This window comes from Hibiscus syriacus, unplaced genomic scaffold (assembly GCF_006381635.1).
Source record: "Hibiscus syriacus cultivar Baekdansim isolate YM2019G1 unplaced genomic scaffold, ASM638163v2 tig00110293_pilon, whole genome shotgun sequence".
In the NCBI taxonomy this organism is placed as follows: Eukaryota; Viridiplantae; Streptophyta; class Magnoliopsida; order Malvales; family Malvaceae; genus Hibiscus; species Hibiscus syriacus.
Genome location: NW_024062665.1, coordinates 56,646 through 76,532, shown reverse-complemented (window position 1 = coordinate 76,532; position 19,887 = coordinate 56,646). Strand labels below are relative to the sequence as shown.

The 19,887-nt window shown below is 30.8% G+C and overlaps 2 protein-coding genes across 2 annotated transcripts; one reads left to right on the top strand and one right to left on the bottom strand.

Moving 5' to 3' along the window:
* Positions 1-8,411: 8,411 nt before the first annotated feature.
* On the bottom strand, positions 8,412-11,745 carry LOC120116287 (xyloglucan endotransglucosylase/hydrolase protein 31-like). Its single transcript, XM_039136811.1, has 4 exons — positions 11,518-11,745; positions 11,310-11,410; positions 9,945-10,162; positions 8,412-8,810 (listed from the first exon to the last, which is right to left on the bottom strand). Exons 1-4 carry the CDS (start codon positions 11,714-11,716, stop codon positions 8,450-8,452), a joined length of 879 nt encoding a protein of 292 aa, XP_038992742.1. The 5' UTR covers positions 11,717-11,745; the 3' UTR covers positions 8,412-8,449.
* A 6,257-nt stretch (positions 11,746-18,002) lies between these two features.
* On the top strand, positions 18,003-19,240 carry LOC120116291 (transcription factor RAX2-like). The gene is made up of 3 exons (XM_039136816.1): positions 18,003-18,224; positions 18,305-18,434; positions 18,515-19,240. Exons 1-3 carry the CDS (start codon positions 18,089-18,091, stop codon positions 19,146-19,148), a joined length of 900 nt encoding a protein of 299 aa, XP_038992747.1. The 5' UTR covers positions 18,003-18,088; the 3' UTR covers positions 19,149-19,240.
* Positions 19,241-19,887: the final 647 nt, after the last annotated feature.

The following is a 19,887-nucleotide window of genomic DNA, read 5'->3' as shown; positions in this document are numbered from 1 at the left end:
TGAAGCCCTTCATAAAAATAATACATGGGACCTTGTGCCACTACCACAAGGAAGGAAGCCAATTGGTAACAAATGTGTTTTCAAAATCAAGCGAAATAGTGACGATCAAGTGGAGAGGTATCGTGCAAAACTGGTGGTAAAAGGATATGCTCAGAAAGAAGGTATTGATTTCAATGAAATTTTTTTCTCCTGTGGTTCGATTAACAACAGTTCGAGTAGTCTTGGCAATGTGTGCTACATTGAATTTACATCTGGAACAGCTAGATGTTAAAACAGCTTTTCTTCATGGAAATCTTGAAGAAGAGATTTATATGCTCCAGCCTGAAGGTTTTGAAGAAGACGAAAAAAAGAACTTGGTTTGTAGGTTGAACAAATCTCTGTACGGTCTAAAGCAGGCGCCGAGGTGTTGGTATAAGAGATTTGATTCCTTCATTATGTGCCTTGGATACAACAGACTTAATGCAGACCCTTGTGCTTATTTCAAGAGGTCTGGTGATAACGATTTTGTTATATTGCTGTTGTATGTGGATGACATGTTGGTTGCAGGACCCAACAAGATCATATTAAGAATTGAAGGCACAACTGACTAGTGAATTTGAAATGAAGGACTTGGGATCAGCAAACAAGATTCTAGGGATGCAAATTTACCGAGATAGAAGTAATAGGAAGATTTGGCTTTCACAAAAGAATTACTTGAAGAAAATCTTGTCACGATTCAGCATGCAAGATTGTAAGCCAATTTCTACCCTCTTCCTATTAACTTCAAATTATCCTCTAGTATGAGTCCTAGCAGTGAAGAAGAGAGGATGGTGATGTCTCGAGTACCGTATGCATCAGCAGTGGGAAGTTTAATATTCGCTATGATATGCACAAGACCAGACATTGCACAAGCAGTGTGAGTGGTTAGTCGGTACATGGCGAATCCAAGAAAAGAGCATTGGAATATAGTAAAGAGGATCCTAAGATACATCAAAGGGACCTCAAATGTTGCATTATATTACGGAGGATCAAACTTACTAATCAATGGGTATGTAGATTCTGACTATGCAGGGGACTTGGATAAAAGCAAATCTACTACAGGATATGTGTTTAAAGTTGCTGGTGGAGCTGTAAGCTGGGTTTCAAAATTGCAGTCAGTTGTGGCTACATCCACAACAGAGGCAGAATATGTAGCAGCTACACAAGCCAGTAAAGAAGCAATTTGGTTGAAGATGCTATTGGAGGAGCTTGGGCACAATCAAGAGTATGTCTCTCTGTTTTGTGACAGTCAAAGCGCCTTGTATCTAGCAAGGAATCCAACATTTCATTGAAGAATAAAGCACATACGAGTTCAGTACTATTTCATTCGTGAAAAGGGGGAAGAATGGACGGTAGATATGCAGAAGATCCATATCAAAGAGAACATAGCAGATTTCATGACGAAGGCAATCAACGCTGATAAATTTACCTGATGTCGATCCTTTTGTGGCTTGTCAAAGACGTAAGCAACATGAAGGTACAAGGTAGAAAGAATAGTGTGAAGATATGATTGTTCCAATTAAATCTTCAAGTGGGAGATTGTTGAAAGTCAAAATATCATGGGCGGCTATACAAATTCAAATGGGGCTGCTAAATTGATTATGTTAGGCATCTTGAAAATGTTGAATTTTGAAGTGGTAAAATCACAAAATTTAGCCATTGGACTTTAGGGTATTTACAAGATTAGTCCTTAAGTTTCAACTATAAATACCCTAGCTCATTTAGCTTCAAAATCATCCCAAAGCATTCTAGCTTTCTTCCAATACTAGAGAGAATTTAGAGAGTTTCTTGAGAGTTGTTTTCTCCTTTTTATCAAAAGAGAATTATCATTGTTTTCTCCTTGGTAGATCGAGAGAGGTTGTAATTCCTATTTTCTCATAGTGAAATTCTTCTACCGTTGCCCGTGGTTTTTACCCTATATTATTTAGGGGTTTTCCACGTAAATTTTGTCTCTTTTATCTTCATTTTTATTTTCTCAAATTATCAGTTGCAATTTTGCTCTATCCGATAGCCGTCTTCCGCAACAATAACAGCTCGGTGATGGCTTTATAGGAAGACAACGAAGTTTTTTGGTGTACCTTTACAATCAAAGAAGAGATTGTATCCTGGTTATAACAATATTGTAGCAAAAACAACAACAACAAACATGGAGACTAGCAAGGCATGTTTGTTCTTTGAAAAGATGGTCTACGGTTTAATCTTACGCCTTCTTCTACATGTTAGTTTCCCATTATTTTACCTTCTTTTCTCCTTTGATTTTCTTCGTGGGTGTGTATAACTTGAATGTGTACATTATTGTAACTTGAAAGTGGAGATCAAAAGCGATGTTTTCCTTAGTTTTCCATTGGTGCAATTTATTTGTTCATCATTCTGATATATGTATTTTTTTTCCAGTTGCATTAATGGAGAAAGACAGGGTGAAAACGAAAAAGGCTGAGAATGATTGTGTGTGTCAATGAAAATTTTTGTAGGGTTTAAGAAATTGAAGATTTAGTATTAAGAAGTAAAAGTTATGTGTGTGTTTTGATGAGAGTCAAATTAGCTTTCTATGATAGATATAACGGTGACATCTCAGTGCCCCAAACGTGTCAAGTTAGCTTTCTATGATAGATATAACGATACTTAACACCACAATGACCGTTTTATTACTTTTCGATATTATTAGTGACTATTTCGTTACTTTTAAAATTTTAATGGAGAAAAAAAGAAAATTACTAATACTTTAATGACCATTTATATAGTTTATCAATTTTTTAAAAAAACATATCAAAGTGGCATAACTTTGTTTTAAGAGTTTTAGACAATTTGCCATAAGAAATGAAACAAAAAATGAAACACTTAAGTTTTGGTTTAGGTACTAAACGTGTTTTGGTACATAAATTTTCAATTTTTTCAACACTTGAATTTTGGTACTAAAAATGAAACAAAATCTAAACTTTAGGTATGATTTTGAAAAAATTAAAAGTTTATGTAATAAAATGAATTAAAACTAATAGTTTAGGTGCTAAATGTGCAGTTTACCCTAATTACATTTTAGGGAATTCTACGAGCTACGGTAAAAGTTAAAAAGGTAATGTTAACACTGATAGTTTGGTTTACGGAACATAAGATTATCTTTAAAAAATAATATTGTTATAATATATTATTAGTTGATATATTAATGGAAAAGTTGTATTACCTAGCTTGATTTGTTTGACAGAAATATAAGATTACAGTATTTGGTTAGAAGAATATAAGATAGAAATAACATATATTCTACTAAATTCTCATTTAGATATATTTTCTTATTAACAAGTTGAATTCTCAAAATTAAAGTGAAAATATTTATATGAAAGTTCATAAAAAATATAATTTTATCTATTATTTTTAATATATATATATATGTGTATATTTCTATAAATAATTTAATAAAAATAAACTTAAAAGATTAATAAACAAAATATCAATTCAAATTATTTAATAAACTTAATAAAAATAAATAAAACTAAAATATAAAAAACCTTTTATGAAAATTAAGCATAAAAAATAAATGAAATAAAACACATACAATAAATAAAATTTGAATTAAACGCATACATAATAAATAATCAAAATAAAATAAGATTTTGATATATTTTTATTTTATTTTTTATTTTAAATGCATCATATAATTTTATAACAAGTATTAAAAAATCTGGAACCATGAAAAAAGAATAAAAAAGATATACTCGTGTAATTACATACAAAATAAATGATAATTTTGAAAAAAAAATATTATTTTAAAGATATTTATGTCCTAAAAATGAATTGTCTAATGCTTAAGAAATTAGAGGAAATGATATTCTTGAAAAAAGAGCACACTGTAGAGAATATTTCATTATCCTTGAGAGGACGCATTCTGAGAAAGATTATATATCTAATAATGATCTTTTATGTGAACTAAATCTTGGATGAGTGGTGGGTCCAGTAAGGATGGAAGCAGCGGTGGGCTACGGCTACCATGTTTCGTAAAGTTGCATCGGGTAACAAGGTTTTTGGTATGTTTAAAAATTCGGCAAAAATGTCCAAAAATCAAACTTTTTCCCATGCAAAGCCACGTGAATATATTGATAGATAGCATGCATTTCAGTCGTGTGAACGGTGAAGAACCCAAAGCCCCAACCCACTTCTGCTGTAAGCTTGTGTCAAAAATTCTTTTGAAAAAACTGAATAATAATATTAAAATTAACGTCTTAATTCGGTTAAAGTGTTTGGTAATTACTTTTATTATAAAAAACTAGAATTTAAAATTTCTTAAAGAGTAGGATATATATTATCTAAAAGTTGTTGCAGGCTCATATCCGACCATGCAATCCTCACCTTCTTAGTTCAACACCTTCCTGTAATAATGACGGATCCAAAAAATTAAAAGTAAAGGTCCAAAAATTTTATTAACTCTTTTTATCAAAATGGTTATGCAAATTTTTAGAGCGGGTAGGATACAATGCCGTCTGCAGAATTTTTTTTAAAATTCAATTTAGTCTATTTGTTTAAATTTCATTTTAATTTCTTTCGAATTAGATTTAAATTTTGTTTCTATTTCAATTTAGCCTCTTTCTCTTTATATTCGAGTTATTTTTTATTTTGATTAAGCCTATTAAGTGTAATTTTAATTTCACCACAATTTAATCCCTTTCCTTGAATTCCCTTTATTTATTTTAATTTAACCGTATATTTTTATTTTGTTTTAATTTATCCCCTTTCCCCCTTTTTTTTTTACTTTCAATTCATTTTTTTTAATTTTCTTTTAATCCAAGTTTGCCCTTTTTCAATTTAGTATTAGTATCTTTCAACTATTTTTCCATTTCATTTTTATTTAACCCTCTTTGTTTTACTTTTCTTTAGATTTTAGCTCAAACTTTTAGTTTCTGCTGTTATGCTAACCTATAATTGTGTTACTATCGATTCCGGGTGTTGTAAGGTGCTCGTTCTTCCTCACACATCGACTCTCAAATCTTTCTAAATGAATCTTTAGTGTAGATACGATTAAAGGTAATGTTTAGATATCCGACCCTACCTAAATTAAAAGATCGATTGCGACTTCTAAAACAATAAAATTCTTCACTTAAGTCGACATTCAATCCAGACTTCCAAGAACAACTTCGACAGTGTCCACTGTTTTTTTCAATTCGTGTCAAAAACAAAACTTTCACTCAAGATAAATATCTCAAAATAATTCTAAAGAAACTTTATAATTTATTTACAAAAGTTTAACTCATCTTTGGGTTTCAAAAGTTTGAAGCCCAATCCTTAAGTTTGCCATTAACAAATGTTTGAGTAAAGCCTTTTGAAAATTTAGAGCATGATCAAGTTATTGGACCTTTAGAGAAAGCCGAGTCTGAAACTTGATTTCCACCATACTTAACTGTACTCGTATAAGATTGTGTTTAGGTTACAGGTTAAATACGGTTTCAAGAAGATGCTGATTAAGGATGGTAAAGTTTGAGTAATTTTGCTTCTTACATTTCTCTCCATTCATCAAGTTTTTTTTCTCTCTCCCAACAAAATTTATTATTACCATAACTAGCGGTGATAAAAACTCCATTATACTCGAAAAATTAATCTTTTTAATTCGACTCGACTCGAATTGACTTTGAGTTGTAATTTCATAAATTTGACTTGACTCAAAAAAGTTTTAAGTTCAAATTGAATTATAAAATACAACTCGAATAAATCAAAATTTTAGTAATTAGTATATTGATTTTCAAGTTTGAATCGAGTCTCTCGACTCTAATATACATATCACATATGAAACAAATATGAAGAAATATATATGTATTGTATATAGTTATAAAAAAATATTTAAATTTGAATCAAATAGTATCATAATATTATAAATATTTACCATTAAATTTAAACAGAAACTCGAGAACCGAGAAAATTTCAAATCGAGTTCGATTTATAAAATATGACTCGTCAACTCGAATAACTCGAAATTTTTTACTCGACTCGACTCGATCGAATGCTCACTAACAAATTGAAGTTTTGATTTCGTTAGTTCGAATTCAAGATTCGTTCGCCTTCTAATTCGTTAAGGAACGCGTACCGGAACGTACCAAAAACTCAATACGGCAAAAGCAAACAAAGTTAATTACGAGAGAAGAGAAAGTAGTATATAGATTCTAACATCACAATCTATGCACTAACATCAGAAAGAAGATGAATTTAAGTTGCAGTGTTGCACAAATATTCCTTCAATTAGACAATAAAAAGGAGAAAAGTCCAGTTTTGATCTATACAATGAATCAATGATCATCAAATTATTTCATCCAACGAATCACGATCTCAAAATCCACTCTAAACAAAATTATCCCAAATGAACCGAAAATAATAAAATTATCGATTTGATCTTATACTTATTCCACGAATTAAAGCAAACCGAAAATTAACACATATCAAAACAAAAACAAAACATCCCTTTCTATTAATAGGCTTAATGTAATAATAAGTTTATAAATTATACCCAAAATTGATTTTAAGTGCCTAAAGAATTTTTCGCTCAAAATAGATGCATAACGTTTTCTACGTTACATTTTTAAGTGATTACGCAATAACAACATTTTAAAAAAAATCATTATATAACACATATTACATCTTTGTTTTTTAAAATTTTATTTTTTAAAGCAACTTAATAATATTATTATTAAAAAAAGACTCGTTTTTTCTAAAAACCCAAACTAAAGTTCTAACTTCAAAACCCATTATCGTCGTCGACTATAGCCGTTTGCCGTTAATACTATCGAACGGCCACCCACTTATCATCGACCACCCGTCCACTGACCATCGCCCTTGCAAACTTAATATCAAAATATTTCCCCAAAAGGAAAAGCGAAGCGAGGATAAGATGGTCAGCCATGAAACGCCAGTGATGAAGTTGAACTGATAAATTTGGAGCAATACACATAGCTGTTGAAATGAGAACAACTGTTGCGCTCACCTTTTTTCTCCACCATAGAATTACATCTCTGAAAGTATATGAAACAAAAAAAGAAAAAGATATAATTAAATATATGAATAGGAAAAGCTTGGGCTGATCTTGCAGGTATAGTTGAGATTACCTAATGCAGGCGATGAAGACAATGTTTTGATTCTGACACTAAGGAAGCTGGAAACTTTGTTCTCTGGAATCTTTTCTTTGCTCTTCTTGTAATGAAAAATGCAGTTTGTTATCCCCACTTGCAGAGGCGATGGTCGGTATAGGGATGGTCTACGACAGATGAGTGGTCGTTCGATAGCAGTGGCAGGGAGCATCCATTGCCAACGACGGTTAAGGAGTTTGGAGTTTAGTTATTTTTTATATTTTATATTTTTTTAAGTTTTTATTCTTAAAAAAATAATAATTTTAATTTTTTATAAATATTTTAAAAATATATATAAACGTAACACGACGTATGCACTTAAAAATATAACAGGAAAATGTTAGACATCTATTTTAAATGAAAAAACAATTTAGTCACATAAAATTAATTTTAAGTAAAAATAATACGATAAAACAATAGTACATACATGCAACATTTAAAGGTCCTTTAAGTCACTAGTTTTATCTTCTATTTTTCTCTCATTAGTAAGTTGTTCATTTTTTTTATCTTTATTAATCTACGGATTTTTTTTGGTTTTTATTAATCTACGGCGGCACTAATTTTATTATTGGTTGTCGATCATCGATACTTTTTATTGTCATTTTATTTTCTCTTATTTTTTATTTTTTATAAGTCTACATGTATGGTACGTTTTTCTCTGTCTTTATGACACGTTTTCTTTTACTTTTTAGTACGTTTTCCGACCATTTGGTCGTTGATTTCTTTTATCTTTTTCTAAGGGTTGATTAGACATCGACACGACTGATCAAAATGACGTTTATTTGTTATATTGTTGATATTCCCTGTTTTGGACCCTCGGATTGGATTTGATACCCGTTATGCGTTCGTGAATAGCTTTTCACGTCGCTCGAGTCTAAATTACGATTGTAAGTGATTTTTCATTAGCTTGATCCTCTTTTGTGATTCATTTATCGATACGATCAGATCTGTTTGTATCTATCTTTATTCGAGTTTCTTGATTAGATTTTAATCTTTCTTTATTAGTCCTTATGTGATCTTAAGTTGCTAGCTTTGTTTCAATGATTATATTAAATTGTCCTAATTATATGCTTAATTTATGATTATAATTGTAAATTTTTATTGTGATTTAAGATATTTCTTATTTTAAATGAAATCAGTGATTTCTTAAAAAAAACATTTAAAGGCCCCTTTGGCCATTTCTCTTTCTTTAGATGTCTCGTGTCAAATTCTCCTCGGCGCTTTCCTTTCTTTGCAAAAAGCACTTTCACAATCATTTTTATTCCAGCAAAAGATATGTAATACTACAGGGTTTTGTCACAATTATGCATCTTGGTAAATAGCCAAATCTTAATTTAGCACTCAGGCGTCTGACCATGATCCCTCTTAGGGTCCTGGCAATAGTCATAAACCAAATAGTTCCTTTGGACCCAATTCATAGCCGAGAGTTGCTGTTGAGTAAGGCTGCCAGAACCAGACGGAGACACCGAGGGCGGCCGGCATGAGCCGAGGCCGTCGGCTGTGCAGCCACTGATTTTGAAGTTTGTGTATTTACCAACAAAGGGTTGGTAGTTATAATCAACTTTGTATCTTCCATTGTCCGTCGCCCAAGATGATGCATCCCATATCGATCCGTAAACCCACATCGGTCTGGTTGGATATGTAACGTCTCTCTTTTTTACGTATCTTCTAATCGGTATATCGTCAACGAAAAATCTGTTGATTCAATATTTAGAATTTAATTCAACCAAGGACTGCATATATTAACAAAACTTCAAAAGCTTAGAATCTCAGCTTCAATGTTTTGTAGGATCCATTTTTTTTTTCTTGAAGAAGCGACAAAAATGTGCACATATATATATATATATATCGCTTTCCATAATCGTTCGACCGCATCGACAAAAGTATAGTTAATAATAACTCATCAAAATAAAAGTCGCGGCCCCATTATTAATCGACGTTTCAAAGGACATACTCTAGAAATATCCGTTTTATCATTATAAAATTTGTATGGACATCATAATTTCAACATTATACTTTATAATTAAAAATTTAAATAAAAACTAAATTATTTAAAGATTACTCATAAAAGAAAGTATATTTTAAAATGGGTTTTCAGAGTAATTAGTGGAAGCACATATACATCACCGCAAAGCGTAGGAGAAAAAGAATCAATATACAAAAAGGGTAAAGTACACAAATGGTCTCCGACTATAGGGTACTACTTTTCTGAGTCATTGATCATTAAAAGTTACAAAATGATCTCTCGACTATAGGATGTTGCTTTGTTAGTCCTCCGACTATTAAAAGTTACAAAATGGTTACCTGACTATTCATATGTTCTAAACTCGTAATTTTTTGTTAAAAATTTGACGGTTGTATGAAGTGGACATTAATCTGTTGATTAGGATATGATGAAATCTGACCCCATAACCGTTTGAGCTATATTGTATGGATTGACTCTCCGTTTATATTATGCTGTCAAGTCAGTGCTTGAAAGATTATATTGTCGAGCTAGTGTTTGAATGCAACAACAATGCTAGTAGGCATTATTTAAATATAGTTTTATCATATCTTAGTTAATAGCTTAATGTGTAGCTCAGAATACTGCCATTTTTTAACGGAAAATTATAAGTTTTGAGCATATAAATAGTCAGATGACCATTTTGTAACTTTTAATAGTTGGAGGACTTAACAAAGCAACATCCTATAGTTGAGGGATCAATTTTTAACTTTTGATATTTAGGAGACTCAACAAAGTATTATCCTATAGTTGAGGGACCATTTGTGTACTTTACCCATAAAAAAAGGTATACATGCATGCAATTTATGCATATGATTTATACTTACATAATCTCGGTAGGTGTCCACAGTGCAGCATAGTTGTGGTAGTTTTGTGTAGGATCAAACCACAGATGAAATTTCATTTCCCTGCCAATTATATTCCCATCGCCACTTCCTCTGATATACACGTTTGTCTGCAAAGTGTAGAGCTGATCTGGTGTTGTTCCTAGGAACTCAATATCAATTTCATCATGGTTCCCAGGGTGTTCTTCATTGTTTGAAAGCTGTAATTTTTTGAATTTATGAACGTCAAATTTAGGGGTATTACTAATACTATATTTTTACTATAATTATTCTTACACCAAATTATGGTTTTGATTATTTTGCTCAAATGTGAGATCTAATTATTATATATATATTTGACACTGTATTTTTTTTATATTTTTATAATGTCATTTATTAATTAAAATAATTCACACCATTAACTATTTTGATTAAAGCACTAATATAAACTTCCTTTTAAAACATCCTTTCAAGTACAAAAAAAAAATGTTACCATAATGAGTTAAAGTGAATATTTAAATAAACAATGGTTAGTAAACTCATAAAGTGATCTGTGTTAAAAAAATGTTATTCTCTTTAGATTTTTTTATGCTCAAACAGTTGTGTTATCGATAGATTAAAAAATTCTATATAAATATTATCTTATAATCATTTCATACTTTTAAAAGATTGTAAATATTTTAAGTAAAATAATTAAGTGTTAACTGTTTGGACTGATTATGATAGTATAAAAGTAGAAAATCAAGCTTTATGATATTATAATATAAGAGTTATTTTTAGATGTACTGATTTGAAAAAAAATGTTAAAATATTGACAAATACCTATGTCGGTATCCAATTAATTTATTTTTAAAAAATTTTAAATAAATATAATAGGCATTTGACATATTTAAATCATGCTTGTCTAAAAAATCGGTGTCAATAAATAAATGGTAGTCTTTAGGTCTCAAATTTAAATATAATAAACAAACCAAAATTGAAAGTTAACTTTAATTATATGTTTAAACTAAAATTAAATAAGTTATTAAACTATACTTATTTTTTTTTTTTACTTTTTTGCTTTTAAGTTCTTAAATTACTTTTTAGTCAAAATAAATTCTTAAACTACTACATATAATCACAAAATAAGTTCTTAAATTATGCTCTTATTCTGCTTCAAGTCCCTAAAAGTTTTTTAGTCAAACAATAATATATTTTTGTGTGACATGTCAGTATCTCATTGACCGAAAAAAATTCTAACTCAAAAAATAATAGGACTTGGAATGATTATGTGTAAAAGTTTAATGACTTGTTTTGATAAAAAAAATAGTTTAGAGACTCTAAAAAAATAATTGAAAGACTTATTTTACTTTTAAGCATTAATCTTACGTAGAAAGATGTAATGATTCCCGCTGTATAACCAGGTTGGAGTTTCATGGCAACTCCAAAATAACCAGATCGGTATGGCTGAAGTGACTTGAAACCACTTCCTGTTTTTCACCATGAATGCAAACAGTAAGCTCCTAATTTTAGTAATGAGTGATATTCTCCAGGACCAGGAGATGAAAAAAAAAAAGGGATATCTGAGTGCAATAACCTGAGGTTTTATCAAGCCAGATCGTTAAAGAATCCTGATCTCGTCTCTGATGCTGAGGACCCCATAGACTTCTAAAAACTCGATCGAAGTTCACGGTTCTGACACCGGAAGAGGGGGAGTATCCAGGGGAAGGTGGACCCTGAGCATCGCTTGAGGAAACCATGAGAAAAGCAAGAAACAGGGAGAAAATGGGAGCCATGGGCAAAGGACTGTCCAAGTACTGAAATGTTAAGTGCATGTTGGGTCAATTGGAAGAGTGTGGCTATACAGATGGTATAAATAAGGAGATTAAAGGCCCACAATATATATGGTGATAATAAGGTTAGGGCAGTTGTACGTGGTGACAAAAACATTGAGAAACTGATCAAATGTGACACTTTCCTTACTCTTCCAACGAGACCCAACATGCCTCAAGGGTCCAATCATACTCTTAAACTGGTCCAAAACTGGTTTCACAATGGTTGAGTTAATGACAATCATACGATCTTCAAAGTAAGAAGAGTTCTTTACATAGTAAAATTAAATAGACTTCGGAAAAAAAGTTAAAACTTGCTCAACAACGGGTAAGTTATCAAGCCGCCTTGAGTTTAACCTTCAACGACCTACATTTTTTTTATTTTTATATGAGAAAGTAATAATATTGGGATAAATAAAGTATTACAGATATGGACTAGCATGTTCTGTAAAGCGGCAGTTCTCAGTTTGACGATAATGATTAATTATTAGAGAATAAAAATATAGGTAAATAAGGTACTGGTTAATGATTTTTTTTCAACAGGAAAGAAGATCATAAATATAACTAATAACTTTCGAATAATTAATTATATTTGCTAAGCTCTTTACAGCGTTCAAAATCAACGTGAAAGCTACATGCAGCCTCTATTTCATTGTAAGAGGATGATATCACCAGCTGTTGAAAACTTTAATTAGTAGCTGTTTTAGTGGATACAAGTCAATTCCAAAACTAATTTGGAATCTAATGATTTTAATAATTCTGAAAACGTCAATTCCACGTATATGACTGTGATTCCTTCTCAGCCTATAGTACGACCAAGTAGGTGACAAAAAATGTCTTGTTTTAGGTTGTTGGTATGTGACCATTAACCAGACCCTTTAGTTAGTCATACAAACACTCCAAGGCTAAAAACAATTCAATTATTTAATCAGTAATACGAACATATATTATCTTAATTATTAAATATTTAATAACTGGGTTTTTAATATTTGTTTATTTATTAATTGAAGGATTTTACCAGTTTAATTTTTTATTAATTTAATTTAGTATTAATTAAATTATTTTATTAGTCATTCAACCAATAAGTGAGTTTTTATTATTAATTTCAATTTTTGTATGCCCTCTGACACACATGGACGTTTGATTATCAACGAATAGAGCTGAAATTTGATAATCTTGAGGTTATAAGTTGTCTTTCGAAATCTTTCTTAGATTACCAAGGTGATGTTCTCTTCGAAATTTCAGGGTAGTTCTTTTATTTTTCTTGAAATTTTGGGTATTGTGGCGGGGCGGGACGCTCTGACCGAGTATTGGGTGTTTCAAAATGGTTGTGTTCGTGACTAGTGGGTAAATGGGTTAGGGTAATCTTATTTGGGCTTTGGATGAATGTACTTTTAGGTTGGGTATTTGGTTTTAATGTAACGGGCTGTTGAATTGGGTTTTAATTTATATATCATATGAAGATAAACCCAACACTCGAATCAAAATATAACCAAGGCATGCGGATCAAAAGGAAAAGTACGAAGCATATCAGCCCAAACCTCGATGTCCATTCCATTCGGTTTGAAGTAAGAGCCGAAATGTCCTCTAAACAAATTGTTAAGGTTTCAAGTTTAAGCATCATAAATGTTAAAAGTGTGGGTATTCAATCTCAAATGATTAAAAGTTATATTTAAACAAATATTACCTTATACTTACTCCATATTAATAAAAAAAATTATCTACGACTCTTTTTTGTTTTGGTGATTAATCTAGGGTGCTTATAACATAACATAATATTATTTTTTAACTAGTCTAAGTGATTATAAGGGGTGATATTTATTCGAAAGATTCTCAAATTCCAATCATTTGACAGTGAACATCCTATCACTCTTGTAAATGTCGTGCTCGAAGTCAAGACCTAAAATAATAACAATCATTCTTTTAAGCATTGAGATCTTTTGATTCGTGTATAATATTAAATTATTATTTGTAGTGATTATTACAACGAACTGGACACATCATGCATAATTGTCTATCTTAGTTCGCCAACCATTGAGAAAGATAAGAAAAAACCTGAGTTGTCCGTCTTTCCTGTCCAAGGTTCAGTGCACAGAAAAACTCGCTTGTCGTATTTTCAAGTTTCTTTAATGATTAGTTTATTTGGTCCAATCATATAATGATTTGCTTACTTTAACCATTGGTTGTTATCATGATTGTGAAACCTTAACATTAATAATGGAAACCCTATAATTTTATTTTGTTAAAGTTTGCGTTAAAAAAGAAAATTTGAAAGATTCCATTTATGAAAAGAAGACAGTTAGGAGGAAGACACGTCGGAGATAATCCAATTTGATAAAAAAGTATTATTAGAAATTATTATTTTTAAATGATTTTAAAAAGTTTAGTTTAATGGTAAATATTTTTAGAAAATGTGATGGGAAAAAATTCATTTAGGAGGAAGACACGTCGGAGATAATCCGAACGATACGACATTTTTGAGAAAATGCCCAGACGACAAGGCGTCTTTAACAAGGCTATAGTGTTAACAAATTTCAGACATACATGCAGCTAAGAAAAAGACGTCGTGTGATCTAAGTATCTCCCCAAAGACATCGTGTCGTCCGGACGACCTCCGTTGTACATTGTAGTAATCACCATACAATTTTGGAATGCTTTTGGCAATTGAAAAGTGATTTTCCGCCCCATAAGCAATGCAAACACCCCAAAATTGGTTTAAAATCATGGTTGGAAAAGTGATTTTCAACCTAACCTCAAAAGCTCCAATTTATAGTTTTTGTTGCGGAAAATCATTTTTAGGGAGAAATTATATTTTTATGCTCAATTATTTATTTTTAGTTGCTTTTTAAATTAATACACATACATTTACAATTATTTCTTATTTTTTTTATTAATGTTCAAATTGATTGTTAGACATAAATTGATAGAACTTAAAAGATTTTTTTTTATCTTAAGGGGGTGTTTGGTTCATGGATTGTGGGATTCCCATGGGATGGGAATCCCACATTCCCATGTTTGGTTGGCCAGGAATCTCATTCCCGGTAATATTTTATTACCAATAGTAGATTTTTGGGGTATATTACCGGGAATGTCATTACCTCACTTCCCTTAGATATTGTAACATTATCGGCGTTTTGGACTAAAATGCCCTTAAATTTTTATTTTTTTTTTCAAAAATATCATTCTTCTGTCATTGAATAATAAAAATTCTACGAAGGATAAATTACAAATTTATCCTTAAATTATTTTAAATTTACAAAAAAAAGTCTATAATTAAAATTTTATATGAAGTTCAGGGATTAAATTTTTTTTTACCCTTTCATTAAACCTTTTTTATATTTTTAATTTTGTAAAAAAAATTATATAAATATTATGAATTTAATTTTTTAAAGAAAATATATAAATATTTTACAATTTGTAACATTATACAAATATATAATAAGGACAATTTGGTCAAATATACATTCCAATAATCTTTTATTTCTTTAACCAAACACGGTAATCTTACATTCCTGCTAAACCAACCAAACACAAAATACAACATTCCCAGTAATCCTATTCCCTGGTAATATTTTATTACCATTGGTAATCTTACATTCCGTGAACTAAACGCACCCTAAGTATATATATATATATATTTCAAAATAAGTATCTAAACTATTATTTCCTAATAATTTTGAATCCACATATTAAAAAGTATTGATAACATATTTTTTAATAAAATATTTCATATATAAAAATATTGTTAATGAGTTATCCTAAAATATTTTTTATATTTTTATTATAGTTTAAGTTGATATATTTCAAATATTATAATGTTAATAAGTGTAAATAAAATCTAAATACTATATTTTCAATTTATAACATAATTTTTAGAATTGACATTTCCTTTTAAAAAACAGTTTTTAACTGCAATTCCAAACAGTTACATTTTAAAATATACTTTTCAAACATAATTTTTAAAAGTATTTTTTATAGTACTTTTTAATCACTTTTCAAAATTAATATCAAATTGACCAATAAAATAAGTCTACCCACACCTTAGATGGAAAAAAATTTAGACAACATTATCAATAAATAATTAATGCGAGATTAATTTCTTTGTATTACACATCATATGAATTTTCAGTTTTCCATTGATTAATAAGAACAATTAGTCTATTCTTTTTTTGCCTTCGCTGTTTAGATTGTAATTTTGACTTGAATATACTATGAATGAGGTTTTTTAACATGACATGTATTTATTCTGAAAAAAAAAATTAAAAGCCTTAATTCTATATATTGTATAGTCTTATCTTAATTCTACATGTGGGTATTGGGAAGTAACGATTTAGAGCGAGGAATAAGCATCAAAGCATGCTTTTATCTGCAACACATCTGCTATGAGTTTATATAAATGCACAAAGTATCTACCCAGGGAAGTAAAACACATATGGACTTATATCCATCCAGTAGGGTACTCATTCCCAAGTGCTAAGGGGTCCCTATTCCTACATAGGGACAACTCTTATCTCTTATGTCACTTGTGCAAAAACGAAAGGGCTCGGAAGCTAGTTAATTTGGCAATAGTTTAGTGTATGATGAACAAAATGTAAGTTATTGTTTGCCCATTTTTTACAACTTACTATTCTGTTGTAATAATGGGCTCTGATGTGTCAACAGGTTTGAAAAGTGTTGCATTCATTAGTCAGTCAGAAGAAACACCTGATCAGATGATATTCGTGATAATGAAGCCGAGAGATGGGGGGCACTTGCTTTTATTGTTTTCTTCACCATCACATTTTTATTACCATATGTAATTTTGTGTGTACAAACTTCAATTTCTAGATTTTAAATCATCTTCTTTCAATATTTATATATTTATAAACTATTAATAGATTTAATTTCATATTTTTTGGTATAATTATTGATATCTGATTTATTAATCGATTAATCTAGATCAAATACTATATAGACAAGAAGAAATGGTTTGGGGGTGTTGGGATGCAATCGCACCCCTAGAAGTTTTAAATTCTCTTATATTTTAGGTTTTTTTTTATATTTTTATTATTAATTATCTAATTCCACACCAACTAAATTTTTTAATATAATTTCTTAAGTTCGCACCCTTTAACATAAATTTCTGCGTCCGTCCCTGGAGAAAGCGATCCTTCAAACCCAATTTGTTCTATTCGTAAACATATAAATGAATTGTTTATCAATTTAGTGTCTTAAAATGTTATTTTGAGTGGGATGATTTCAAGAAGGAAAAAAACTCGTGAATTATGAATTAAGTAAGGATAGATGTAGAATTTTATGATAAGAAATATGAATTTATAAAACTTTAAGGTAGGAAAAATATATAAAATTTTAAGGGGAGAAAAAATTATCAATAAAAAATGTAAAAAAATCTAAAATATACAAAAAAAAATTAAATTTTTTATAAAAAAAAACTGTCGTTTCAACCATTCACTCGGTCTTATCCCTAACACTGAACAAATATTTAAGTCAAAGTTTAGCACGTAATATAGTCTACTGAAATGCTATTGGTTAATCGAAGATTGCATATTACGTATCCAACAACCGAAATTCGTTGGTTGTTTCTTTTTCGGTAACCTAATGCTTACCAGTAAATAATGGAGTGGAGTCTAGTTAGTTATAACTGAAGTAATAAATATTTATCTACATGGAGAACTGTCGCTATTGTTAAGAAAATGTCTCAATTTTAAAAAGCACAAGTTCTACTTCTTTAGGTTGGCTATTTGTCCATTGGTTGGATTGGGTTCGTTTTATTTATATTTTAAAATTTTGAGTTCGATTATTTTTGGTTTAAGTCCAAATGAACAAGTACAATTGTTAGGTTACTCAAGTTATTCATCTTTGTTTATTCATATTTTCTTAGATAATGAGCTCTAGATCCACTAGTAGCACTCATTTCTTTCTATAGAGTCTCTTTCTCCCTCCGCATAGAACTTGAGTTCAAGTAATTATATCAACAAGGTGTATGTGTTTTGTCAACTCATAATATTTAAACAGATAAATCTTAATCATTTGATATTAAATGTCTATACCCTTGATATTCATTATGTTCGAACTCGAGACATCAAAAAATAACAACAATCCTTTTGCCACCGCGGTCGTTTGGTTCGTATTGCAAATATTAACTTAAATGTACGTGAAAATATATATATTTTTATTTTAAGACAAGTCCTCTCCCTATTAAAAGGCAGCAAGCATCACAAAGTTTATCAGTAGAAAGGTAGACCTTTGGTTTTTTTTTTTTTAAAGAGGTGAGCAGATATCTAAGCGATCACAAGATTTGCGTTGGAGAGATAAAGAAAGGTAAGGACGAGAGAGATGGGGAGGGCTCCTTGCTGTGACAAGGCAAATGTGAAGAAAGGACCATGGTCTCCTGAAGAAGACTCCATCCTCAAGGACTACATCCACAAATATGGAACTGGTGGCAATTGGATTTCTCTCCCTCACAAAGCCGGTAATGCTTTTTCATCAACTCTCTCTTTCCTTCTCTACTTTCTTAATCTAATTAACATGTTAATGTCTTTGCATATTCAGGCCTGAAAAGATGCGGGAAGAGCTGCAGATTGAGATGGCTAAACTATCTCAGGCCCGACATTAAACACGGTGATTTCACTGACGAGGAAGATAGGGTTATTTGCAGCCTGTTTGCTACCATTGGAAGCAGGTAGGTTTAGATTCGACTGTTAAGAAAGAAGCATGGACTTTACTTGTTATGGAACCGTTTTTCTAATTTACAACTTGCAGATGGTCAATAATGGCTGCTCAGTTACCAGGCAGGACTGACAATGATATCAAGAACTATTGGAACACCAAGCTTAAGAAGAAGCTCATGGGCTTGAGTTCTCAATCCCAGAGAAAACTACCAACCTTCTCATCTTATCATCAAACTCTACCTACTTCTTATTATAATCCAACTAGATCTTTCGCTGGCTTTGACCCCTTGTCATCGGTTCAATCTGAGATTTTGAACAACAACAACAATGCTTTTTTGGGTACCAATCCTTGTTTTAACCACACCACTAGTACCCCAGAGAGTTTGGTGAGTTCTTATCCTGTAAAAGAAAAGTTAATCATGTTTGGGAGTGAACCAAGTTGCAGTTCTTCAGATGGTAGCTGTAGCCAGATCAGTTATGGCAGAGAGATGAAGCAAGAAGACATGAGTAATTTTCAGGGTCTGTGTGCATCTGATGGCTATGAAGATAATCACAAGTTCATGTTAAGTTGTGGAGTGAATGGAGGAACGCCATTAGACTATGATCTTGAAGATGTTAAACGACTGATAAACTATAATGGTGATAATAATTGCTGTAACAACAACAACCACGTCCTCATTGATGAAAACAAGACGCAAGAGAAAGTCATGGACTATTACTACTGAATGGACTGACTGCAAGTGTAAAATCAGAAAGATTTGATGGGTAATGGGGTGGGTATTTGATGGATGGATTGATATCGGAGACAGTTCAGTTTCTGGGGCTTTGTGTTCTCTGATGAAATCAAACATTTCTTCTTTTGACAGTACATAGTAAAAGCTTTTTATTTCCTGCATTTTTGCGTCGATGATGATGTTATTACTGTGTACTGAGCCTGTAAATCACTGGAATCCGTTTTTTTTAATTTATTTATGAAAATTAGACAAGTAATTATCATTGAAGAAGAATCATCATCAAAGAAGATAAACTAATCTTTTACTGTACATGCTAATTTTAATTGGTGTTTCCTCTTTGTCTTTTACTGCATTGTCCGGTAATTAGTGGGATACAGAATCCAACTGAAAAGGCAATTACAGGCCTTAGAAAACTAAGTTGTTGCGTGCATCGAATGAGTATCCGGATCTCTGCTGGCACTGTTTATCAAGAATATTTAAAGATTCTAGAGTTTGTTGTTTTCTTTAATGGTAGTAAGTCAGACTTAAAGGTGGAATTGTTTACCATCAGTTTATTTATTTTTAAATATATATATATATATATATTGTATCATTTTTGTATTTCCTTCTTAAGGTCAGGGCCGGCCCTGAGCATAGGCAGGCGACCGCCTAGAGCCTCAAGTTTGAAGGGCTCATTTTTAAAAATATTTTTTTTATTTCAAACACTCAAAAATATGGTAATTTAGTGGGC

Coding starts and splice junctions, on each gene's coding strand:
- LOC120116287 (XM_039136811.1), bottom strand. CDS start 11,716: ATGGCTCCCATTTTCTCCCTGTTTCTTGCTTTTCTCATGGTTTCCTCA. Junction 11,411..11,517: donor CTGGCTTGATAAAACCTCAG/GTTATTGCACTC, acceptor GGTGAAAAACAG/GAAGTGGTTTCAAGTCACTT. Junction 10,163..11,309: donor GAATCATTACATCTTTCTAC/GTAAGATTAATG, acceptor AAAAAATTACAG/CTTTCAAACAATGAAGAACA.
- LOC120116291 (XM_039136816.1), top strand. CDS start 18,089: ATGGGGAGGGCTCCTTGCTGTGACAAGGCAAATGTGAAGAAAGGACCA. Junction 18,225..18,304: donor TTCTCTCCCTCACAAAGCCG/GTAATGCTTTTT, acceptor TTGCATATTCAG/GCCTGAAAAGATGCGGGAAG. Junction 18,435..18,514: donor TTTGCTACCATTGGAAGCAG/GTAGGTTTAGAT, acceptor TACAACTTGCAG/ATGGTCAATAATGGCTGCTC.